The 26725-nt window shown below is 44.4% G+C and overlaps 1 protein-coding gene across 3 annotated transcripts in view; it reads right to left on the bottom strand.

Annotated features, from left to right (window-relative positions):
- The window catches only part of APTX (APRATAXIN-like protein), a 60874-nt gene that overhangs the window by 13783 nt on the left and 20366 nt on the right, over nt 1-26725 (bottom strand). For 2 of the 3 annotated variants that reach the window (XM_087384583.1, XM_087384584.1), the window contains exons 3-4: nt 8869-9110; nt 658-1607 (exon numbers count right to left, since the gene is read on the bottom strand). In XM_087384583.1, the coding sequence (XP_087240709.1) occupies nt 658-1607; nt 8869-9110 (1192 nt within the window). The remainder of the gene's footprint in view (nt 1-657; nt 1608-8868; nt 9111-26725) is intronic. The other variant, XM_087384586.1, reaches the window with a different exon arrangement.

The raw sequence follows: 26725 nt of genomic DNA, 5'->3' as shown, positions 1-26725 counted from the left end.
ATTTAAATAAATAAAGAGGGGAGATTTTGTGTGGAGCAGGTGGCAGAAGGGGAGCAATGCAGGGGGGAGCAGGGTGTCATGGGGGGTAGGGAGCAGAGTGGAGTGCGATAGGCAGAGAGAGCATAGCTGAACAAAAATATTAAAAAGAATAAACAAAGAACTGAGAGGACAGAGGCTGAGGCTGAGAAGCTAAGCCATTATTGAGGCCAATGGCTGACCCCACCCTTAGGTATACCGATTACATGCTAAAGTACACCAAGAAACCCTCCAAACGTGGAGTATGATCACCCACTGCCAAAGGACTCTCTTTCCTGCTCTTCTACACTAGTACTTAGGGTTATTTCCAAGCCTAAGTTCTCTCTTAACGTCCACCCAGGTTTTTGAAAAAATCTATTGCTCCTCAATTGTAGGTATTTTGCAGTCCATTTTCAAAATTTTATAAGCTTTGCAAGTACACAAAACTTTATAGTTGAGAAAACAACTGTATAACTCTAAATACTTTTGCAGCCCACCTGAAAAGGAGAATGAATTCTGGCTATCACATATTTATTACCCTCTTTTACAGTAGAGATCCTTAACACAACCTATACCCTGCCAAAGCCTGTCAGTATAAATGTAGCAACCATTTTCTGGCATCAGAAAGTCAATGTATCTTACCAATTGGTGGCATTTGCAATGAAGTTGCAAAATACTCCACAAGTAGAACGTAGCCTGGTTATGTCTCCAGCTAATACAGAAAACTGTGCAAAATTCAGACCACATTTAGCAGCTCTCTGACGGACACGTACCAGCATATCTGAATCCTCTTTCAAATCTACAAACACAAGTCTAAAACCACATTTCTTGTATTTGAAGAGGAAATCGGAGACTCTCTCAATGATAATGTCAGCTGCTTTTTCATGATCAAATTGAAAGTCAGCAGTAGAAAGCGAAGGAAAAGCAAGTGTTCTAGCACCTTGATCCATTGACATCCTTTTACTACATACACTCAGATCCTGTTCACATCTGTTTATTCCCCTTACAAAGTCTCTCATTTCCAGTGTTGAATGAGGCTTCTCTACAAGGCCTCTTCCATTACTTTCCTTGATGCTCCTTTCACAATCTCTCTCTTTCAGTTCATTCCCTGAAAACGGCTTCTCAGCATCCCCAACCTTCAATCGCATATGGATATTTTTCTTTTGTTCTTGATAATCATTTTCAACTGAGGATGTCACTCGACAACCATTGAATTGCAGATACAAGCCTAAAGCTTTCTCAACATCAACATCAGTCTGACACCTAATGATCGAAGAAAAACCCTCAGTAGTAGATGGAAGTTCTTTGTTCTGGGCCATACGTTGTATAGCAGGTGGAGCACCCTTGCCCTCCAAGCCTCCTTCATGCTTTGTGCGCTGCACAGCACGCTGTATGCACAGTTTTGTGGGTAAGTCAAGAACCAATGCTTCCACTTCTATGTGAAGCTTCCTTGCTAGCTCCAAAAATTCAAGCCGCTGATCTCTATTAAGGTTACAACGATCTATCATCACATTTAAACCTTGTTTCAATGCCTTTTCTGCATGTCTCAAGCATTGTTCTTTTGATCCCCGTTTTCCATTTGATATGACATCCTGCACAGACAACAGGAGAAAGTGTGCTCATGTGTAAAAGGATGTTCAATTTGTTCTTTTCCTTACGTCAGAAGTCTAAGAAACCTTGCATGGCAGAAAGAAGAAAAAATGCCAACGTTACTTTAAGATTCGTAATATTGTATTCTCATTTCTTAAAAAAATAACAGAACTGCAATGTTCAATGCTTGCCATCCTAAAATTTATGCCTTCTATCTAGGAGTTTATAACCCAAACCTCAACTTTAAAATTTTTAAATAAAATTACAACTGTAATGTTTGTTTCTTCCATTTTTGCAGTAAGTGCATCCTGTTTGCATTGGCACAAGAAGAGTTCAGAAAATGGGATCACCTTTAATTCAGAGCTGCCCGGATTACACAGACATTAAAAAAGTGTTCCCTAAATAAATGGTACCAAATAGCAAGGGGAAACCATCCCAAACAAATTGTCAACCGCCCATGGCAGTAAAATGACATGAATCTAGCATTTCCAGCCTAGTCTACCTAAATAATGGGATGTTCACATATATTGGCATGCAGCACAGCTTTCCCTGAAGCTTGTAAGAGTATTCTTAGTCCCTTCTTATGTTTAGGCAGGTTGCATTGTGCCATGAAATGGAAAGTTGAGCTCTCCTTGAGCCACCTGTCATAATTTTTCCAATGCTTTTCAATTCTAAATATTTATTGTAAACTTTTAGGGACAAGAAAATGAATCTTGTCCGTATCTCGTCCAGGAATTCTCGAACCGTCTCCATCTCACCGATCTCTTCCTTCTCTTTTCATTTCTTTCCAGTCGGTATCCTTCTCTTACCGCTGACTTCCTTGCCCACCGCAAGCAAGTACTACTGCCTACCGCATTCCTCCAAAGACACACACTAGAAGTGCGCTACCAGAAGGTACCCCCTTTTCCAATGATGATGGTTTCAATGCAATTCCTAATACATCAAAGCTTTACAAGAATCCAACTAATAGAGATACAAGTATCAATAAGGGAGGCGTGACATCTACCCATGCTCTCCGATCGGGAAATATCCTTTGATAATCGATCTCCAAATTGTTTTCCGTGTGTGCAGTTACATATCCCGGACTTGAGAGTTGGGACGCTTAACTCACTACTGGCCCTCAGTGATGATCTGATCAAGGTGCACAGCAGCATTTATTCAGGAAGATTGCTTTCATTACAGATATCAATGGCATTTACTAACGCTATCATTCCTGTGGGTTAAGGTGAATTCAGTTGTAGAGGGGGTGACTCACAAGATCCGTTGCCAAATCAGGAACATTGTCAGTAGAAGGGGTCCCTATAGATTCCTATATCACAAGATATACATGATTGGATTTTCGAAAGTTTTGTTGCGATTTTTTTTTTCAAACACTGAAACCAGCCTCAACAACGTAAAGGGTGGTAGGATCCACTTAATTACAGCATACACAATAAATTGACAAGTAAATATGCACCACAGAACAAATCACAAGGGAGCTAGAGCGCTCCTACTCAGAAACAAGGACACCGATTGCCCCAAACATTGGTGCCCCTTGCGGTATTTATTTAACATTCATTTGAAGCCAAGCGGCTGATTACAAAGGTCTCTGGGAAGCTGCACCACAGGTAAACCAATGCCGCAGACTCCCCGTCCAGCCCACCCTGTAATTCCTTACTTAACTTCAAACGATGAATAGCATCCAATCACTAGACAATCCTGTATCCTCAGCCAACCAAAGCATGCAACAGAGACGCCAATAGCATCCACTGTCTCAGCCACACCTGCAATCGCACAACCAAGTGCCCAACCAGCCAAACACAGCTGAACAACTGCAAGACAAAGCCCTCAACAGCTGAACTCTGGTGCAATCAATCGACAAAGCAGTTCCTGTCATGGGAGCGTGAAATTCTAAGTATGAAACCGGCCTCTAATCACTCAGAGGCAGTGGAACTAAACCTTTAATCACTCAGAGGGCAGTGGAACTAAACCTTTAATCACAAAGCATATATCACAACCATTAACCATTGCATGATCACCATTTGGCATTTACCCATTTGTTCACAAACAAAACCACTGAAAAATGGATGGAGGCTAGAATGCCCCTGCTCAACAAACACCGTCGCGCCCCTTTCGGTATTTCTTTATATTTCACAGTGAAATGATTACAAGTTGCATCTGGGAGACCTTCCTTGCAACTGAGCATGCAGCTCCAATTCACTGAGCCTTCGCAAGGCTTTCAAGCATAGAACACCATCACATAAGTGCACTTAACCCATAGCTAAATCCAAAGGCATTCTCTTTTCCGAGGGCAATTCCATTGGCTGTCCAAATGCAATCACATTGCACCCCAGCTGCACTTTCTTTGAGTGGTTTCCAGATGGCATTCACAAAGCTTTTCAAAGCTCCAAAATAAAATCAGCAAAGTATCCAACCAAAGAATGACTCATGCAGCATTGCCTGGGCACCTCTGAACCAAGAAAGAGGTGGCACATGAGGCCAACCAATAGCTTATGGCAAAAAGAAATTGCAGCAAAGCTTTTCAAAGCTCCAAAATAAAATCAGCAAAGTATCCAACCAAAGAATGACTCATGTAGCATTGCCTGGGCACCTGTGAACCAAGAAAGAGGCGGCACATGAGGCCAACCAATAGCTTATGGCAAAAAGAAATTGCAGCAGCAAAATCACAACTCACCAAGCCCTGAAAACTCGAACCAAGTCCTCAATCGCCAAGAGGACATAGTAGCCAATGCCCAATTGCATTCTCAGCCAAAGAGGAGTGCAAAGGCATGAAGAAGGAGCATTTACAAGAGCCGACCAGCAAGAATTCCATCAAAAAATGCGAAAAGAAGCACTTCTATCGCGAAGAAGTGGAAGTTCTTGGGCTCAAAAGAAGCGTGCTTTAGAGAGGAATGCATTGAGAAGGTTTTGGAGAAGTTTCATCGCTGGAAAGTCCTCCAAAACTGAGAAAAACCAGTCAACCAACGTGTGGGACCACTCGAAACTCAACAGAAAGCTGTAGATTTGCAAGAGGAGAGGCCTAGGAGGCCGTAGAAGCAAAAAAGTCCAAAAAAAGCCACTTTTGCAAATTCGACCAGCAAAAGAAGTGCTCAGCTCTGCCCGTTCTACCAAACGCACCGAGGGAAAAGCATATCACTGCGAAGGGGAGGCAGAGGGGAAGCCATCGGATCAAACGGAAGTCGAGGAATCCAAACACGTGAGGAGTTATGAAGAAAAACGAAATTCGGCTACAAGAGGCTGAAAACTAGCCCCAAATCTCAACAAAGGGAAAAGATGAGAGAGAAAACCACACATGTGAAGTTCAAAAGGTCCAGGAATGGCAAAGGAGCATGTAGAAGACACTAGAGCCACTTGGAACTCTAGGGGGGCCACTGAAGGTACATGGCCCTCTAGGGGGCCCATTAAAAATACCACGTCATCATTTCCCAACAACCACTCTTTTAATTCCTTTGAATGCCTTTGGGCCTAGGGATTAATTACGCTTATGTGCTAGGCACCATGCCACGTTTAATTACACATTATTAAGCCCACGCTTGGACTTTTAAAACTAAAGTTGTCACAGTCTTGTAGTACATTAAAGTACTTAGAATTTCACGCCCCCGTGCCATATCCCTCTCTTGAAACAACAAACCACAGTTTGCTGCCCCAAAAGACAGGAGCGAGCATGAAATATACCATGAAAGAGTATACAAGAAAGCCGCAGCTATAGTATACACACACAGTGAAAATATGGCTAGGAGAGGCATGCATCCATCCATATACACTGCTCAAAATCTATGTGATCCTCGGCGATCAATAGTCAAGATGCTTCAATATCATGAAGTCTCACAGCAAAATAATTGTCAACTCATTATCTCAGATGAAAAGATGTTCTTCAAATTTATATGAATACTTCTCGAGTTCCACCCTCAAACATAAACTCATCATTCACTTTCACAATCTAACAGCGGCATGCCCGGATCTAGTTCTTAATAGCGTTACTTTAACAATTTCCAAAACCTGATTCTTGATAGCATATGTTTCAGCATGGCAGTTCGAGACCTTTCCAACCTGGTGAAAGCTGAAGACATTATTAGTTCCGAACACTTGACGACACTACTCATACACGTCTCCAAATACTCGTTGAAAGACTGGCTGTCAAGCTACAAGACCCTCTCAAACTTTGTGGTATGTATTTAGCACACACTGCAATCCCCTTTCTTTTTGTGTTGAAAGGGGCGGCCGATTTTTCCTCACCATTGATGCAAGCTCCAATAGCTATGTGATAGAAAACTGCATAATGGAAGTATGGATACAAATGAAAACGAAGGCACCCACAGTGCATGCCTTACGGCTTCAAATTTTCTATATTCCCATTTTTTTTGTAGTCAAGGCATTGTAGGTTCTACTAGAGATTTTGCATATCACTACTGATTGTGCTAATGTCTAATTCTGCTAGGCAATAACATGCTTGGGGTATTGCATCGACTCATTACATGAGTTGCAAACTTCTATAGGAATTAGATCTCATTGTCTAATGTTGCATTTCAATGGATTAGAGGATGGACTTCATTCCCAAGTTTCAAAGTACTATGTGCCAAATTCAAATTGCTTTATGCTAAATGGAGATTGAACTGAACCCAAGGAAGGGCACGTTCCTTGGTCTTATAATTTGTGGAGAGAAAGTGTGTGCCAACTCTCCCCCCACACAAATGTGTGGTTATGTGGTTAATGCAAAGTACTATGTGCAGAATGCAAAGTGCTATTTGCTGAATGTGAATTGCTACGTGCCGAATTCAAATTGCTATGTGCTAAATTCAATTTTGTAAAACATGACTTCGAGATATATGCTAAAGTTACAAAATTCAGATAAAACATATTCTTTTGTCAATACAGCTATCTGCCCGGAGTTTGTACTTTATAAACATTAGGTTATATGCCGTGCCGTCTGCCTCTCATCTTTCCCCTTTGCTTGTAAAGGCTACCTAACTAGTTTTACTACATACGCATGGCCAAGTCTAGATGAGATCATTACTTCTTGACTGAAAATTTTATCAAAAAATCATACCCTTTGCTCCCATTTTGCATCCCTGAACCTCATTCTTGCCTTCTTCGCTTCCTTGTCTTCTTTTCTGTTGCTTCGTTTCTCCCTCTACACTTTGTTGTTCTAAATTTCTGTCTCCTATCTTAGCAGTGCTAAAATCCAAACCTCAACCTCAAAAAATCCATATAAAATTAACACTGCAGTTTAGCTTCCTTGGATTTTTGCAATAAGTATATCCTATTTGCATCAATATAACAAGGAAATGGAGTTCACTCAATTCAGAGCGGCCCATCTTTCTCCTAAAGTAGGTGGTACCACAGACCTAGGGGGAACCGTTCCAAACAAATTGTCGACCACACATGGCATTTGCACAATGAAAATGTTAAAATGGCATGAATAGAGCATTTCCATCCCCATCTTCCTAAATAATGGGAGGATTCACATATATTGGCATGCAACACAGCTTCCTTGAAGCTGTAAAAGCATCCTAAGTCCCTTTTATGTTTTTAACTTTGTAAACATGAAATTATAGGACAGGACGCTTCTTATTTTGCCCCTTTGCTTTTAAAGTCTTAATTAGTTTACCAGGGCTAAATGAGATGTACTTGTCCAAACTGCCATCAGACTTGTATTTGGCACGGTACACCACTTGGTTCCAATTATCTTCCTCTTTCAAGGTATCTCAACTAGGTTCCAAGTGTGGTTCTCCAAAACGGCCTCCAACTTTGCTCTCATAGTAGCCTGCCATTTTTGGTACTCCCTTTGCTTCATAAAAGGTCCTTGGCTCCACAATCTTTTGAATTTGAACCATAAGTGCATAGTTCACGGTAGGAGCCTTTCTCTGAGATCCCCTCACCTCCAAACTACTCTCAGGTAAATCTATCACTCCCAAGTCTGCTAGTGTCTTCACGCACAAATTTGACAATGACATTTTTAGTAAAACAAGAATTTCAATTTCAAATATTGATGAAACCCAAAGGTTGGTCCCCAACTTCGCCAAGCTTTCAGGCAGAGGTGTTGACCACCAACAGTCCAATAGGGATGAGCAAATGCAATGCACTTTTCTGTGCACAAAAAAAAGACTATACCCAAAAAGAAAAAAAAAAGAGTCCGCATATGAGCTATAATTGATGCCAAATCATGGATTCACTAAGAATTCGTTTTCTCATAGACTAATCGCTAGAGACCATCTTGCTATTCTCATAATTAGAGCACTTTATATTCATCGTATTCTTTACCAACAGAATCTATATTGACATTATGTGGTCAATCCGCATTTGAAACAATTGTGAAGTGTTACGTCTCATGCTAACCCTAGTTAGTTGGGTTACGCAATAAACTAGGAGTAATGGATATCAGATAGAGTGAATAACACTTCAAGCTAAGATCCAGTTAATTGCTGTCTAAGGGCAGGTTTAGGGAAGTTACTGAAGCCCCGCTACAAGCAGTCATAGGCACAAAGGGTACATAAGTGGCTTGACCCTCGCTATGGTAAGAATACAACACAATTAGTGCCCTTGGGAATACCAATTCTTTATTGGAATAACCGGTCCCTAGGTTGGCAAACACTATACATCTTCAACATCTACAAGCTTGGTGCAATTTTCCTTTTCCAAATGAATGTCAAGATCTTTTTATTTCAGCTCATATATAGATCTCATCTGTCTTTTTTAAATTTGTGCCTAAAATTGAAACAAGCCTTCCTCTTAGAGTTAATTTCTCTCAAAAGAGATTGCAAACAAACTTCTTGCAATTGCTACTTTGTTTCTTCTTGATTGCTATCAAGATTTTTGTTATTCGGTTGGGATTTCAAAGCTTATTAAGCACGAGGTCACCACATACTTTGCTGAAATTTACAAATGGAAGCTTCATGCATTGAAGAAAGAAAACTAATATTAAAGCTACAAACTAGGGAGTTCTCTGAGTTTCAAAGAAAAATATCAATTTCAATTTCAATATTTTCCATTGCAATGGTATTAGAGTACACTTCCTTGAATATAAATTTTACTTTTTAGCTTATGAAGTAGTAGCTGCCTCATCTACTTTAAAAAAAATTGCCCGCCAATTCCAAGAATGCGGCAATTTTTTGATATTGTTTTCTGAATATCCCTAGAGAACAAAAAGAACCACTCAAATACCCACAATGCATGTATGATAGAGAGATCATCTACATCTCACTTTACATATGATAAGCAAACAACACGTAAGTTCAAGTTCACCAGCTGGTTTTTCGACGAAACCTGGCATATGCGTTTCCACTTTGGAGCTTGACTTTGCAAGATTTTCGCACAAAAGGTGCTTTTCCCACTTCCAGGCAACCCCACAAGGATCAAACAAACATTTCTTGAACTCTCATGGCTAGAACTTGTTGCTGCATTGGAAGCAACAATCGTATGATCACAAGGTGGCCGCTCACCATAAGTCAATGATGAATTGTCGTCTTTCAACCCAGCTCCATCTAAAACATCAGCCTGGCACTTCTCTGCATCGAGCCAAAGTTCTATCCGTCAACAACATGATCAACAACAAATAAGATGATAACAACCAGTAAGACGACAATAAACCATTAAAAACTTGCAAGAAAATAGTTGAATTTCCAAAAATGAAGGCCATGGCTTTAGGTTTCTGGCAAAACTTTCTTTCCCTTGGCTTGTGAGCAAGACAAGGGGATACAAGGTAAGTGCCTATAACTATGCCTACAAGGTACATACCAGGGTCCATAGGGCATCACTAGAACTGGGTGAAGATGGCCTACACTTGACGTTCGTGTGGCCGAGTAGCAAGCTGGACGAGGCATATTATAAGAGCAGAGCCGGGGGAGGTGGCTTTAGAGGTGTAGCTTGCAGGTAGAGGTAGTGTTCTACGTGTTCATATTTTCTCAAGCAATATTCGAGTTTTTCTACGTTTGTGTCCACCAAAGCATCTTTGGCTTGTGAACTCCCTTTCAATTGGCCTTTTTGTATGCGAACCCACATTGCGGATGGTACTTGGCGGACCATAATTTGATTGAAAAAGAAGTTCTCTATTGACATAGCAAAGCGTCTGTGTTATTAGTGAGCTCCCATCGTGCTATGTCTTGATAAGTGGCGCGCTCGGTTATGTCGTAGTCGTGTTGTGCCCATAAATATAAACATTGATCCTTTAAAGGAAAATGTTGACTGACCCTTCCGAGGTCATGTTACCTTAACTTGGGCGTAACAATAGATGGAGGAAAGAGGCACAGCTAGGAAGCCCACTCACATGTGTCAACCGAGTAGTATTTTGGCAATTATCTTTTGCATTAGATGACTGTGGTCAAGGCTGGTGGTTGATGCAAGCTCATTACTCTTCTAACATGGTTCCAAGCTTGAGTTGTAAGCTAGAAATACGTGCTTTGATTCTCCAATAAAAGACTCTTTAGTAAGTCAATTTGCATGCATGCAATATGTGCAGATGCAACTATAGAACACTTTGCATGCATGTGTTATCTTCAAAGATACAGAGCACAAACTAAGCAATTGTGAAATAGAAGCTCTTTGACATGGAACATGTGATCTAAAATTTATTGGGCTTCATGTAAATGGTCAAAGGGGTTAATGTCAAGGTCCTTGATGAGGGTGACAGGACACAGACTAGATGGGTCTAAGGCTATGGGTCTTAAATGCATTGAATGTGTAATGTGCCTAGGGGCAAGTAAAGTAATGGATATCCCAAGAGAGGGGCATATGGTGCATTTAAGAGGTACCCTAGAATGAGGACATGTGGCATACTAGATCCATCTAGGGAATTGGGGCTTGGTGGATTTGCAAGCAGAAGCTCTTCACGTGCAATTCAGATTTTGTGAGAGCTTGCTAACACCAAGATTTGGCTAGGAGGAAAGACACGTGTGCCTGCAAATAATTTTTTGTAGGTTTGGTTAATTGGAACGACTTATACGTTAGTGAGCGTTTCATTTGGTATCAGAGCCACGTGAGGATCATTGTGCCCGTAGGGGATCGTCAAGCGAAGAAGCAACCGTGACACACGACGAATAGTTAGGGGCCATCGCAACTGCTGACAATCCACTCGATGCTTCATCTATTCCCGACGAATAACCAATGAACGAAGCGCAACCGAGCTATTTCTGGTCCATCTTCAGCTTCGGACAATCCCCACAGAGAGACAAGCGGCGCAACTCTCGTCCAATTACGCATGTTGTGTAAGACTAGTTGCTTGGCCATCGTGGGAGAGTAGCAGGTGCACGTATTTCGTAAGACACTCTAGTTGGTTGGACACACTGGAGTTGATTCTAGGAATGCATAATCTCCTCTGTTAGCTGCGGGTCGAACCTACGCTAGAAAATGTTACACAGTTAGCACAGGGTTCTCTACGCAAGTGTTACATGCTCGTATTGGCTTGCCCTGAGATATCCCAGCACTCCCGTGGGCGTGACCAGGTCAACACAACGTTTGGGAAAATCAAAATTTACAGTACATAGAATTCTGTCAATCAGTGACGAAATCCCGTTTTTTTCCGTCCATATATTGACGAAACTGGACGGAACTTGACAGAAAACCAGTTTGGAGGTGCTTTTGAGGGGATTTAAATATATCGAACTGGCATGGTGTTGAATAGAGGCGATCCAGGGCCTGAACATTGAAGGCTGCACATTTCTATTCTGAACATGACCTCGCAAGGGTCAGTCGACATTTTCCTTTTAAGGATCAATGTTTATATTATATTTATTGGGCTTCATGTAAATGGTCAAAGGGGTTAATGTCAAGGTCCTTGATGAGGGTGACAGGTCACGGACTAGATGGGTCTAAGGCTATGGATCTTAAATGCATTGAATGTGTAATGTGTCTAGGGGCAAGTGAAGTAATGGATATCCCAAGAGAGGGGTATATGGTGCATTTAAGAGGTACCCTAGAATGAGGACATGTGGCATACTAGATCCATCTAGGAAATTGGGGCTTGGTGGATTTGCAAGCAGAAGCTTTTCACGTGTGATTCAGATTTTGTGAGAGCTTGCTAACACCAGATTTGGCTGGGAGGAAACATGTGCCTGCACCGTGATTGATCGTAGATTGGGTTAATTGGAACAGCTTATACGTTAGTGAGCGTATCATCTACACTCTCCTCTCCCCTGTTTCTCCTGGCACTTCTCGGACAGGGGTCTTCAGCTCTGCCCTCTGTTCCAAGTTCAGCAAAAGGAGATGTTCTCTCTGTCCCAAGTTTTGCAGCCCATGCATTGTGCAGCCCACAGCAGCAGCTGTACAGCAGAGCAAGTATGTGTCGTCGGCAACAGCAACAGCACCGCAGTACAGGACAAGAAGCAGCAGTCTACAGACAGGCACAGACTCCAGGACCAATCGCATGCTGGCAGGTCGGGTCAACAGAGCAGTCAGCAGCGACGTAAGTCCACATCAGTAACAGTCGGGTCAGTCTGTCAGCTCGGGCCAGTCTGTGGCATCTCAAAGGCCACAAACTGTCTTGGCAAACAGTCAGCCTATATCTATAAAAGACGCCATTCCCCTCTCAATCTATTATCTCCCAGGATAGCCGTGGTCCCTTCAAGATTCCCTCCTTCAGCAGAAGCCTCCCCCAAAGCAGCAGCAGTCCCTATAAGGGTGGCTCCAGTCCAGCAGCATACAGCAATGCAGTGGCAACACCTACAGCAGCAGCAGTAGCACCTTCAGCCACAATCAATGAAATCCATGCAGCAGCTCCAGATAGCCCCACAGTAGCCCTAGAAAGAACATTAGCTTTTGTGGGGACAGATCATCAGCCATAGCATCTACAGTATAGTCTCAGCCATAGGCTCGGCCATCGGTAGCTTCACACCCTCAGCAGAGCCCTTTAGGACTCAGACAAGCCCTCTTCAATGAAAAAGAACAATACAGAGGCGAATTGCCCAGCACCAACAGAAGGAACGAAGATGTCGCATAAACATGCATCCTCTCTCTGCTCCGTTGCCTCCCGCTCTGCTGCTCTGCCTTCACCTCCTCTCTGCTGTTCCACCTCCCCCCTCCCTGTTATGACTCCGCCTCCCACCTGCTGCTCCAACTCCACCCCCCCAGCAGGCCACCCACCCTCCCCATCTGCAGCCACACCCTGCCCTCCCCATCTGCACGTCCTCTGACTCTGCTCCTCCGCCCTCTCCCGCCTGCCGCTCCAGTGGGGACAGGGGGGACAGGGGGGAGGACCAGATCGGCGCAAATCTATAGATGATCACCTATTTAATTGTATTTCCACTCTTACTAGGACCAGGGGGGGTGCACAAATCTATAGATGACCAATTTTCCAATAATATTCTCACTCTTACTCTTAGTTGAAGTCTGGGAAAAGTTAAAAAGTTACATGGAAGAAAAGCATGATGTACTCCATTAAAATGGAATTTTTGTCATGATGAGAGGTGACAAGATGGTATGAATTTTAGAAGCAATACACCCCAAGAAAACTTTCATCACTTGGAAGTTGCTATCAAAGATTGGTTCTAGCATTCAACTTCTACATGAGCTCTTTCTCTTCCATAATGTAGTTCTTATGCTTATCTAGCAAACATATTTCTTCTTCTAGGTCTTATGTAAATATACGTTCATCTGCGATTCTATTTATCTCTACGTCTACTCTATCTCATCTCTATCTTTACCGTTCTTTCATTCAAACATCAATAACCTTTTGTAGTGCAAGTCATTGGAGCTCACTGATGGCGCTTTGGGATCCATTTTTAATCACATGTTCCATGTCAGAGCGCTAAATATTAGTCATATTTGGCTCTGCAATAAATATTAAGAAAAGAAAAAGCTTTCACAAATATTTTTTCAATTAACTTTCTCTTGCCCAATCCCCTCGGCTTGCATTTCTTGGTCTTTTTCTTCCAAAATGCTGTCCTTATACGTACAGATAACTTCTTATTTAATTTTCAACAGTTAGCAATAAATCAGTTCACCTATTAGTGAAGCTAGTTATTTAGCTTCTATTTCACAATTGCTTAGTTTGTGCTCTGTATCTTTGAAGATGACACGTGCATTCAAAGTGTTCTAAGTTGCATCTGCACATATTGCATGCAGGTGAATTGACTTACTAAAGAGTCTGTTATGACTACAAGTCGTCTAATGCAAAAGATAATCGCCAAAATACTACTTGGTTCACACGTGTGAGTGGGCTTCCTAGCTGTGCCTCTTTCCTCCATCTACACTCTCCTCTCCCCTCTTTCTCCAGGCACTTCTCGGACAGGGGTCTTCAGCTCTGCCCTCTGTTCCAAGTTCAGCAGAAGGAGATGTTCTCTCTGTCCCAAGTTTTGCAGCCCATGCATTCTGCAGCCCACAAGTTCAGCAGAAGGAGATGTTCTCTCTGTCCCAAGTTTTGCAGCCCATGCGTTGTGCAGCCCACAGCAGCAGCTGTACAGCAGAGCAAGTCTGCACCGTCAGCAACAGCAACAGCACAGCAGTACAGGACAACAGACAGCAATCTACAGACAGGATCAGCGGTTTCATGTATTCGCCTTCACACCCGCCCCCCTTCTCCTCCAACTGCCGGTAGTTTGGGCTCCGTTTCAGCGCTCCCGTCCCCTGTTCCGCAAGGAACTAGGGTCAGCCCCTCTGATTTATCCTGCCTCTTAGAGCCCTCTGGCATAGGAGATGGGTGGATGGGGAGGAAGGCGGAGAAGGGAAAGGGAAAGACTGCATGCTGCCACATGGCGGGTCGGGTCAACAGCAGCAGTAATCTGTTAACTGATTTCTCTGTCCTAGGCTCTACTGCAAATCACGGGAGTAGCACCTTTCTTTTCCACCCAGCCAAACTACCAAGGCTTCAAGCATGAGAGAGAGAGCTATATCAAAATCACGTAAATCCACAATTCTTCCATTCTCTCACAAGCCTTGACAGACCCCAATTCCCTAGATAGATCTAGATGCCACATGTCATCCATATAGGGCCTTTCTAATGCAACATTTCACCCCTCTCTTGGGATGCATTTAATTCCTTGCCCCTAGGCACATTCTTTGCACTAGGCCCCTGGTCTCAGATCTATCTAGTCTGGTGCTATCAGCCCTCACCTAGGACCTTGACATTAATCCCTCCCGATCATTTACATAAAGCGCAAACACATATATTACAAAGATAGATCCTATAAGGGAAATGTCGACTGATTCTTCCGAGGTCATGCTACCTCGGCTAGAGCGTAACATTCCTTCCCTCTTCAGAAATCAGCGTCCTCAATGATAAAGTCTGGAAATACTCTCCGCAACTGATATACGGATTCCCAGGTAGCTTCGGATAGAGGCTGACCATGCCATGCAACCAACACCGTGGGTATCTTCCGATTTCGTATTTGCATTGTTCCTCGGTCCAGGATTCTTGTTGGTTTGCGCCTTGCAATATCCTCTATCTCCTGAAACAAAACCACACCTTCGATTAGTGAGTCACCAGTATGTAAAAATTTCTTTAAACGTGAAACATGAAAAACCGGGTGCACCTTACACCCCTGTGGCAATTCTAATTTATAGGCTACACTGCCTATTCTTTTCAGAATTAACCACGGCCCACAGTATCGAGGTGATAACTTAGCACACTCTCCTGAAGTCAACGACTTCGAGTGTGAAGGAATTCTGAGAAAAACTTTTTCTCCTTCTTCAAATACTCTTATAGACCGATTTTCATCCGCATACACCTTGGCTCTATCCATCGCCTGGCGGATGTTAGCTCTCGCAAGTGCTAGCATCTCCCGCATCTGAACTACAAAGTTCGCGGCACTAGGCACTTTCTGAGGTACTCCAACTATAGTCGGATTGGCTGGTCTATAACCATAGTTCAGCTCAAACGGACTGAACCCAGTAGATGAGTGTTTCCTATCATTGTAGGCAAACTCCAACAATGGCAACCACTTGTCCCACGTATGTTGCCTCAATGATACATATGCTCTCAGCATATCCTCTAAAGTCTGGTTGACTCTCTCCGTCTGACCATCCGTCTCAGGATGATCCCCACTACTCATTCCCAACTCAGTCCTTAGTGTCTCAAATACCGCTGTCCAAAAATGACCGGTAAACCTGACATCTCTGTCTGACACTATGGATCTAGGCAATCCATGCAGACAAAATATATGTCTAATAAACAAATCCGCCACTTGCGGGGCACTAACAGACTCTCTAGTCGGAATGAAGTGAGCCATCTTGGTTAGACGATCAACCACCACAAGGATAGAATTATACTCTCCTTGTGTTGCAGGTAACCCTACAATAAAGTCCATGGAAATGCTCTCCCACTTACTTAGTGGTATTTCCAAGGGCTGTAAAAGTCCGGGTGGCTTCACCCGCTCGGCCTTACTTACCTGACACGAGAAACACCGTGTCACATATTCATGAATATGCTTTTTCATCTTTGGCCAAAAAAAATCTCGCTTCACGAGATCATATGTCTTCTCGACCCCTGGATGTCCCGCACACGGGCTATCATGGCATTGTCGAATGACTCTCTGCCTGAGATCATTCTGACCAGGTACTACAACCTTGCCATTTCTAACTAGCATACCATCCCTTATGGTATATCTTGCATAAGTTTGGCCTTTTCTGGATGCCAGGTCATCCTTTTCACTTTCCCCGGGTTTTAACACATGAGCTTTAGGCCATAAGCTCTGGACAAACTCGTCCACCTTCTGAGTTTCTCTGATCTCGGTCATTAGAGCACTCTCTAATACCGTGAAACTCAGGTTGTGCATAATGCGAGATAACGCATCAGCTACCTTATTGTCTTTTCCTCTTCGGTACCGAATCGTTAAATTAAACTCCTGCATGAGCTCTGCCCACCTAGCTTGGCGGCCCCTCAAGTCAGGCTGTTTACAAAAATGTTTCAGAGTATCATGATCTACATCCACATAAAACTCCGAACCATACAGATAATGCCTCCATGTTTTCAAAGCATGGATAACAGCATACAACTCCAATTCATGAGTTGGCCAATTCCTTTGAGAGGGAGAAAGCTTCTTGCTTTCAAAGGCTACTGGCCTTCCCTCTTGAAGGAGGACTGCTCCTACCGCAATGCCACTTGCATCGGTTTCTAGGAACAACGGTTTCTGGGGATCAACTATTTTTAACACCGGTCCTGAGACCACAGCTTGTTTTATGGTGTTAAAACTTTCCTGTTGATTCTGCCCCCAAACAAAGGTACTTTATCTGAGGTCAGATCAGTCAATGGCGATACTATTCCGGAATATCCTTTGATATGCCTTCTATAAAACTGGACAAATCCCAAGAATGATCGCAACGCGGTCAGACTCTGAGGGATTGGCCAAGTCAGTATCGCAGCCACTTTCTTCGGATCCATTTCTACCCCCTGTGGAGTAATTATGAATCCTAAGTACTCAAGCCTAACCATACACAGTATAGTTTTCTTTTTATTCACGTAAAGACTGGCTTTCCTCAAAGTACTGAACACTATCCTTAAGTGTTCACAATGCTCAGTAACACTTTTACTGAATATCAAGATATCGTCAATAAAATGTACTACGAACTTTCCGATATACGGACGTAGTAAATCATTCATAAGCATGACGAAGGTCGCTGGAGCATTGGTAAGTCCGAAGGGCATTACCAAAAACTCATAATGACCAAACCTGCTTCTAAAAGCGGTTTTATGCACATCCTCGGCTCTAATCCGGATCTGATGATAGCCGCACTTAAGATCTATCTTGCTGAAAATCACGGCTCCATGTAATGCATCTAGCAAATCATCAATCCGAGCCATCGGATACCTGTGCTTAACAGTGATATTATTTAATGCTCTGTAATCTATACAGAGACGAAACGTATCATCCTTTTTCCTCTTTAATATCACTGGTAAAGCAAAAGGTGAAAAACTTGGTTGAATCTGCCCCAGCTTGAGGTATTCTTCCAGTTGCCTACGCACCTCCGCTTCTTCAGTAAAGCTCATTCTATAGGGAGGTCTATTTACAGGTTCTGCCCCCGGGATCAGTTCAATCTTATGCTGAACATTCCGCTCTGGAGGTAACCCATAAGGTAGTTCATCCCTAAAGCATTCAGAGAACTCCTCTGTTATAAGATTAGCCAGCTTGGCCATCTCACCACTTTGCGTAACATCAGTGCTAGCCGAAGACTCCTCCACCGGCTCTACCGATGCGGTGCAAAGGTACAAAAACTCTACTTGAGCTTTTCTGATTTCCATCACGGAAACCAACGGTCCCTGAGGTATATCTTTTTCACCTCGCAAGACATAAAGCACATCATTCATCTTGAATTGATATACGTGCTTTTTCCAATCAATGGCTGGATTCTTACTAGAATGCCACGCCATTCCCAGGGCTATATCCGCATGAGCAAGCTTGGTTATTTCAAAATCAAGCTTCTCAGTATAGTCCTGAATCTGAAGCTCCAACTGGGTAACCCTTTGGTCCCATACTTCAGTTGAACTTCCATCAGCCATCCTGACTGTATACACATAGTCAGATGGACTTGTCTTTAATTTCAGCCTCTTCACGAGCTTGGAGTTAATCACATTGTGAGTTGACGCTGAGTCAAACAACACAATGACATCATGACTGGCCACTTGCCCTTTCATTTTGATTAACTCCGTATCATTGAAGGCTGTATACCCCGTTGCTGCGGGCTTAGATAGGATGTTATCAGGTGCACTCGTCACTAACTTAGTAACAGACACACAGAACAAACAAGGTACTAACCTCTGAGAAGATCCCGCTAGCTGAATCTGCATCTCTTCTGCTCTGGGACTTCCCTGCATCTCCACGTCGCACTCTGAGATCACCATCTCAGCCATCCGACGATCTTTATTACGTGGACAATCTCTCCACTGATGAGGTTGAAGGCAACCAAAGCATAAGCCTTCTCTCCTCGCTTTTTCCCTTTGTTCCGGGTTCAAGGGAGACTTAGACCAAGCCCGGGCTGCCATTGGAGTTACTTTTCTCTTCACTCCAATGGTGGTACTTGGTTTAGGAGTTTCAGCCGGTCTCGCCTGCTTGGCTTGACCACTCGGCTGCGAACCACTCCCTCTACTAGCCCACTTCTTCTTAAACCCAGATTTCTTCGGATACCCATACTGGGTTCCGACCTGTGCAAACCCACTTGGCTTGCTGCCCTTGGCATCTTCGTAGTTCAGGGCTATAGCTATTGCATCATCTAGCGTGTTCGCGTACTTAGCCCGAACTTCCATTTTTATTCGGTCATTCAATCCAAATATGAAATCTTTCACTTGGATTGATTGAGGCAGGGGTTCGTCAACCTTCATTACACTCTCTCGAAACTTATCAGTGTATTCTGCCACTGATAAATTTCTCTGACGAAGGTTCCTATATTGATTCCAAGCTCGGGATGCCTCGTCAGGAGGTAAGAAGTGTTTCCTGAACTCTCTTTTAAACCCCTCCCAGGTAGTGGATGCTATGCCATCTTTTTGTTGCTTAATCCACCACCGATCCGCTGCCTCACTAAACATATGGGTGGCCTCGCGGATCTTTTTGATGTCATTTCTGATCTCACAAATGGCGAACGCCTCGTCCCATTTGTGTAACCATGTCTCAATGACATCGGAGCTACGGTCGTTCATCCGACCAGAATACTTTTCCGGTCTGTAATTTGCAATATTTGGCACTTTAGCCTTCCTAGGCTCGACCGTATGGACACTAGACTCCGGTTCCATTGGAGCCTTTCCCTTCTCCTCTCGAGAAGGTCTGGCAGACATACTCTGTAGCACTCTCCTAAGTTCGGACTGCCCTGCATTGGCTTGTAATTGCTGCGCTAACAACTGTTGCAAGGCATCCTCCAACAATGCAATCCTGCCAGATAAAGTGTGAGCTACTGGGCGCGATCCCTGCTGGGTCGGCCGGACTCCTGATTCACCAGGGTCCCTCCTGGAAGCTCCTTCTTCTGCTTCCATTTAGTTCAGTAGGTGTTTTGGTTTGGGGCTTTTTTTTTTTTTTTAATTAAAATAAAACACCCCTAGAACACTGTAATCACAAGCTGACACAATTCAGGGTACTGACACTCCGAACACAATTCCCTATACTAGGGAACTCCTGCAATCTGACATGCACACTAATTACGTATTTGACACAGGCATATATATTCAATCCCGCCTTTCCCTATACTAGGGAAACTACTGCATTTTACTCTGACTGAAGCCCACAGGCATATCCTCAAGCATAATCTGTCCTTACTACAGCATTAAAGCCTCATACAGGCTGAGGCTGATTATCCACGAGGTCCTATCTACAAAAAAATATAGCCTCACCAGACTAAATCAAGGAGGGAAAAAAACAACATGAAACTAATGGGGTTTGAAGAGAGCTTCCTGGTCATCCACGAACAACCACACCCTTTTTTTTTGTTCCAAGCAGTTCGAGTCTCCAATTCCTGCAACCTCCACGCTCTGTCTGCCTGCGAATAAAAAGCCTTCTTTGGTGTCGCGTATCCTCCAGATTGTGCTGTCCACGCCAACCTATGGACTGTCGACGAATATATCGCCCAGCCCACGGACCATCTGCGTCGAATCACCGCAGCACGTCAAAACCTTTCACGTGAGCGCCGCTCCTCACGGATCTCGTCGGCAGTCTTCTCGTCGTCACCCTCGGGTGATTCGCCACCAGCGCTCCCAAACCACCAATCCGTGCACCGACAGTTCTGGCCACTCCCCCGGACGACGTGCACACAGGTCCTTCACGAGCTCACGCGACCCTTCACGTGAATCCCTACCCACGCGACGGCCAACACTAATCCTTGAGCAATTGTCGAACATCCCGCTTGTGAGCTCTTACAAGCGCCATCAACCCGTCACTGCTCGTCGACCAGCCAGCCTTCAATTTCGCCGCTCACGGGCCGCTGCATCAATCGGTGTCTCCCTTAGGACTTTCCGCTGACCAGCGTCAATTCATTCTCTCCTTCCCAACCTTGGGCTCTGATACCAAATGTTAACTGATTTCTCTGTCCTAGGCTCTACTGCAAATCACGGGAGTAGCACCTTTCTTTTCCACCCAGCCAAACTACCAAGGCTTCAAGCATGAGAGAGAGAGCTATATCAAAATCACGTAAATCCACAATTCTTCCATTCTCTCACAAGCCTTGACAGACCCCAATTCCCTAGATAGATCTAGATGCCACATGTCATCCATATAGGGCCTTTCTAATGCAACATTTCACCCCTCTCTTGGGATGCATTTAATTCCTTGCCCCTAGGCACATTCTTTGCACTAGGCCCCTGGTCTCAGATCTATCTAGTCTGGTGCTATCAGCCCTCACCTAGGACCTTGACATTAATCCCTCCCGATCATTTACATAAAGCGCAAACACATATATTACAAAGATAGATCCTATAAGGGAAATGTCGACTGATTCTTCCGAGGTCATGCTACCTCGGCTAGAGCGTAACATAATCCCACATCAGTAACGGTCGGGTCAGTCTGTCAGGTCGAGCCAGTCTGTGGCATCTCAAAGGCCACAAACTGGCTTGGTATCTATAAAAGAGGGCAGTCCCCTCTCATTCTATTATCTCCCAGGATAGTCGTGGTCCCTTCAAGATTCCCTCCTTCAGCAGGAGCCTCCCCCAAAGCAGCAGCAGTCCCTCTAATGGTGTGGCTCCACTCCAGCAGCATGCAGCAATGCAGTGGTAACACCTACAGCAGCAGCAGTAGCACCTTCAGCCACAATCGATGCAATCCATGCAGCAGCTCCAGATAACCGCAATAGCCCTAGAAGCCCACGCAGCACTCTCAGGATCAGACACCATAGCCTCTACAGGATCTTACCTTTAGTGGGGACAGATCAGCCATAGCATCTACGGTATAGTCTCAGCCATAGGCTCGGCCATCGATAGCTTCACACTCTCAGCATAGCCCTTTAGTGGGACTCAGACAAGCCCTCTTCAATGAAAAACAAAATTTATAGGGGGGAATTGCCAGGCACCAACAAAAGGAACAAAGATAGTCACATAAACATGCATCCTCTCTCTGCTCCGCTGCTCCGCCTTCACCTCCTCTCTGTTGTTCCGCCTCCCCCCTCACTGCCATGACTCCACCTCCCCCCTGCTGCTCCAAATCCACCCCCCTAGCGAGCACCCCACCCTCCCCATCTGTAGCCACCCGTCTGCAGCCACACCCTGCCCTCCCCATCTGCACATCCTCTCACTCTACTCCTCTGCCCCTTCCGCTCTGCTCCTCCGCCCCCTCCCACCCTGCTGCTCCCGCTTTGCTGCTCTGCCTTCACCTCCTCTCTGTTGTCCTGCCTCCCCCCTCCCTGCTAGGACTCCGCCTCCCCCCCGCTAGCCGGCACCCTGCCCTCCCCATCTACAGCCACCCCCCTGCTCTCCCCAGTTTCACTTATCGAACCGAGCCGTGGAGATAGTGCAGTCATACACATATTTGGGAGCAGTCTTCACAAGACCCCTTTTCACTATGACACATGCAGCCCAGGCACAACTCACACGGGGACGGGGTGCTCTAACCCGATTGGAGAGAGTGTTTCTAGGCACACTTCCAGAATCCATCGATGGAGTGCTGGCTTTTCGATACGCTAGTGCAACCAACTACCATATATGCAGCACCTTTCTGGGTATGTGATCTACTGATAGCAATGTGGAAAACATTTGAGCAACTACAAGTGACCATGGGATCTAGGATGATTCGGAGCAAGCCCTCAGTCCCGCATGAGAGGTAGAGTTCACAATGACACCACTACAACTTGATGCCATCTTTCAAACAGTGACTTTCATCCATAAAATCTAGGACTGTAGGCCATCCTCTAGTGGTTCTAGTGATGCCCTATAGGCCATGGTATGTGCCTTGTAGGCATAAATGTAGGCACTTGTAGTGTTAGTGCCTTTTAGGCCACATAGGACACTTAGTCCTATGTAACACCTAGGACACTTAGTCCTATGTGACACCTAGGACACTTAGTCCTAGTTCTAGGTACAAGTACCTTGTACTCCTATTTTTTCATTATCCTAGTTTTGACGGCTAAGACTCGTGCGACTCTTTGCTACCTGCACTCTCTCTCTCTTTCATTCGATCCTACAGTGGTATTAGAGCCAAGTTTGACTCGTCTCCTGCTCCTAGACTTGCACCAGCTCCTCTCAACCTACCTGCTCCTCCATCCGTACAGTCCGTACGACTGTACGGACGCTCGTACACACGGCCCGCACAAAACAACGTACTTGTGCTGTACTTCCATACCTACGTTCCGTACTTCCCCCGTACTGCATTCCGTACCTGTGCCGACGTACAAACGTACACTTAGCTCCATACCTGAACCACTGTACATCTACGTACCTACGTTCCGTACTTCGGCGTACTGCATTACGTACCTGCGCCGACGTATAGACGTACACTCAGCTCTGTACCTGGACCACCGTACATCTACGTACCTGCGTTACGTACAGCCATCTTACAACTCCGTACATGCGTCGCCGTACATCCGTGCATCATGCATTGTACTTGCATCCATACATTGCACTAGATAGATAACATACCTAAGGGCGTGTTTTTTTGCAGATGTGCATACCACTAGGGAAAAAACGGTGTATAAGGCGTGATGGGTGGTAGCAAGCTAAGGGTGTTCACTTCCAGACCACTTTCGGGTGAGTGTGACACCCGCTCGAGTGAAAATACAAAGGTTTTGCTTCGGTCTGCAATACCTCGATCGAGGTATAAGTTCCAATGAAAATCACACACGAGGACAACCGAGCCAAGCCAATACCTCGATCGAGGTGCTGGGCTTTTTTCACTGGACCAAGCCTATACCTCGATCGAGGTTTGCTAGCATGCCACCTATACATGCCACATATACCTCGTTCGAGGTATTGTGGCAATCCAGCTACACCTCGATCGAGGTAGCGTGGCATGTCCAGCTATACCTCGATCAAGGTATGTGCGATCCGACAGGGCAGCTGACATACCTCGATTGAGGTATGCTGGACCGATGACTTGGCCGCAGGTCGAATACATCAATCGAGACATGTGGCATCCGGCTGCTGCTGACATACCTCGATCGAGGTATCGTGGCATGTCTCGAGGTAGATGTGCGGAGATGTATGGGCATGTCTTGCAGATCACTCCACTTGAGAAAACTTGAAGAGTCTCTCAAAGAAAGAAGACAAAGAAAGGCTCCACGAAATAGTTTTCACAAACGTCTAAGGCTAAGTATCTCTTTTGTGTTGATAAAGCTTGCCTCGTGTTTATTTGAAGAGCTAACCCTTGTACAACAATGCAAGGAGAATAGTGGATTGTTTTCTTGAATTTGTTTTAGGAAGACACTACTCATAAATGAGAAGTCCATGGAGCTTAATATGCTTTTCTTTAATTCGGATTTGAAGATCACGTTGAAACTAAAGAAGCCAAGGGGAATACAAAGCCCTTGAAAGAAACAGCCAATCTTATTCCAAAACTATTTGAGGATTATCTGTAAGAAAGAGGTTAAGGCAAATTTGAAAATTAATGGATTTCTACCATGGTTGTCTTAGAAGCAGTCAACTCCACAAGTAAAAGCGTATGGATTTGCCAAGAAAAAGGGCATGGATTTGCCAAGAAAGAAGGGCCCATGGCTGCCCAGTGCTCTTGAAGAGCAAGAAACGCCAAAGATTCTCTGCAAGGAAAGGAAGTACTTTAGATGTGGAAAAAAGGGGCATGTGGCTGCCCAATGCCCTAGAGGGCCAGTCAACCAAAAAGGCAGCAGAGAAAGCCACAAGACAAATCTAAATTAATGATCGGAAGTTAGCAAAGGCCACCAGAGGTGGAAGAGATGGAGGGGAACCTCCAAAGAAAAGAAAGAACTCAAGGCAAGATTACCGCGGGTACCTTGTCAAGTTCAAAAACTATTCAGCACTTGATGCCATGGGGCTACATGAAGAATTCTTCTTGGAATATCCTCAAGTTTTACACTTGTCCAAGAAGCTTTTTATTTGAGGACAACAAATTAGAAGCCGAGGGGATGTCACGAAATCATAGTTATCCCAAGAAATAAAGAGAAATCTTTATTAGATTGACTTCAGTCAAAGAAAGTTGACTTCGGTTAACTAGAAAGAGTTTCATTTTTGGTTAAGAGAATTGTGGGGACGCCCACAAGGGACTAGGAATAGTCCAAGAATCAAAATGCCTACATTTGTCTACCTCTAATGGGTTAAATTGTTGGATATTCTCTATTTAGTGTGTAGGACCTAGAGGAGTGCAAATAGGCCCAAATTTTAGGAGGCAAGTGCCAAAAAGCAGTTCCCACAAGAGCAAAAGCACCAACAAAGCGGTGCTCCACTCTAAAAGGACCCACTAGACTTGGAAACGGAATTCAGCGCCCAAATTGGGAAAATAAAGCCCAACGCCACAAGAGGGCTTTATTAGACAATCATCCAGCCACAATAACAATTCAGCAAATAAACAACCGGTAGAATGGGAGCTGGAATGCTCATGCTCAAGACAATAACTCAAACCGGCCCCAAACCTTGGCACCCCTTTCGGTATTTCTTTATTAGTTGGAGAACCCAGCAAATAGGATACACACTCGAATTAAGCTCACTTGCATTTGGTGTGTATCTCACTTCCAAAGGGCATCAATACCACAAGCAATAACCCTGCTGGGCTCTGCTCTCACTTCACAAAGCAAAAGGCATCCAAATGCTTGCATGAAGTTTGGAGTTGTTACTAGCAACCCATGCAGGGTCACACAACTCCCCTGACTGCCTTGGGTGTCCACTGGACCACTCACATTCCCAAGCAATGGGCAAAAGCATAAATGATCAGCCTACAATCTCGGAAACTTGCACTCAGACTGGAAGCATCTACTGTAAACCACCCTGCCAACAAAGTCTCTCCAAGACAGCTCACAATCAAGGAGCAGGATCAAGAGAAAGCAACTAGCTTGTCCTAGTCAACCTAGGGACATCGAACTAAGCTCATACTCGAGCTTGTACAACCCATTCTCAATGGTGCATTATCTTGCCCATACATTAGCATACTCAGCCCGTACAGCAGCATATAACAGCATAGACTGCCCGTACAACAGCCATACGGTAGCAGTCTGTACACAGTCTGGGAACCCATACAACCCATACACAGCATCAGCCATACATCACATCTGTATAGTCTATCAGCCAATCCATACGGTCCATACGATCAGCCTGCGTAGCCACCATACCACGGGAGTCGTCCGTACAGCCAAATGTGAATGGAAAGATTCTTCAGGGGTATTTAATCATAGAACAGTCCTGAAATTAGAGATTATAACCGAAAGCCACAAATTCCAGATTCTGTCCCAATTTCACAAGTGAAATTTCCTTCGGAATTAGGCAATCTCCCTACAAATAGAGAATCCATAAGCCAAACGGAGGTGGAATTCAGCACAGATGCACTGGATTTCAGAATTAGGCAATAACCATAACCAGCTTGCTGATTGCGCCTGTTTCTAGGAACCAACTGCCCAAAGCTCAAGAGAATTAGATCAAATCACTGTCACAGCTATGCCATCCTCATCCAAGTGATTAAGCGACACTGTACACTTCGATTGGTGGGAAATAGAACTGTGAATATGCAGATCACAGCAGTTTAAGGATTCTCTGCCAGTCGAATGATGCTCCCTATCTGCCCTCCAATCTCTACCAAACTGCAGGAGCAGGACCTAGAGGCTAGGACAACCAGGACAATCCAAGTATTTGGTGCATTCAAAAAAGTATATCGTCAGCACTAGGGTGCTTCCAGCAGCACCAGTCCAAAAGCTCCAATGCAGGTTCAATTTCTTCAATTTTTTGAAATTCCAGAACATCGGGAGGACCAAAAAGTCGAGGTCTCTGTTGAACCCAAAAGCTCCACTTTTTTAGCATTTTGAAACTTCAACCCTCTAGATGGGTGACACATGACAGAACAGGATTCCTAGCACCTTTGGCAATGAATTTTTGCACAGAGGCCCTTTGGCAACAGTAACTAGTTTAGGGAAACTGAGAAACTAGATAGAAGAAATAGCAGAAATAGAAGAAGGAAGATTCACCATGGTATGTGAGCTCCCAGGAGGCCAGGTAGCCAAGGCTAGATTTAGTTGTCCTTGCATGTGCGCTGATGCTTGAAAGTACCAAACAATTAGGAAAGCAGATAATGTCCTTGACTTAATGCCTTGCAAGTACAGCTGAAGCCCCCTTTAC

The sequence above is a fragment of the Dipteris shenzhenensis genome, chromosome 14 (assembly GCF_047967505.1).
Source record: "Dipteris shenzhenensis isolate YYH24624 ecotype China chromosome 14, Dip_SZ_1.0, whole genome shotgun sequence".
NCBI classification, from domain to species: domain Eukaryota; kingdom Viridiplantae; phylum Streptophyta; class Polypodiopsida; order Gleicheniales; family Dipteridaceae; genus Dipteris; species Dipteris shenzhenensis.
The sequence above is the reverse complement of the archived record's forward strand: the minus strand, read 5'-3'. Positions and strand labels throughout refer to the sequence as shown.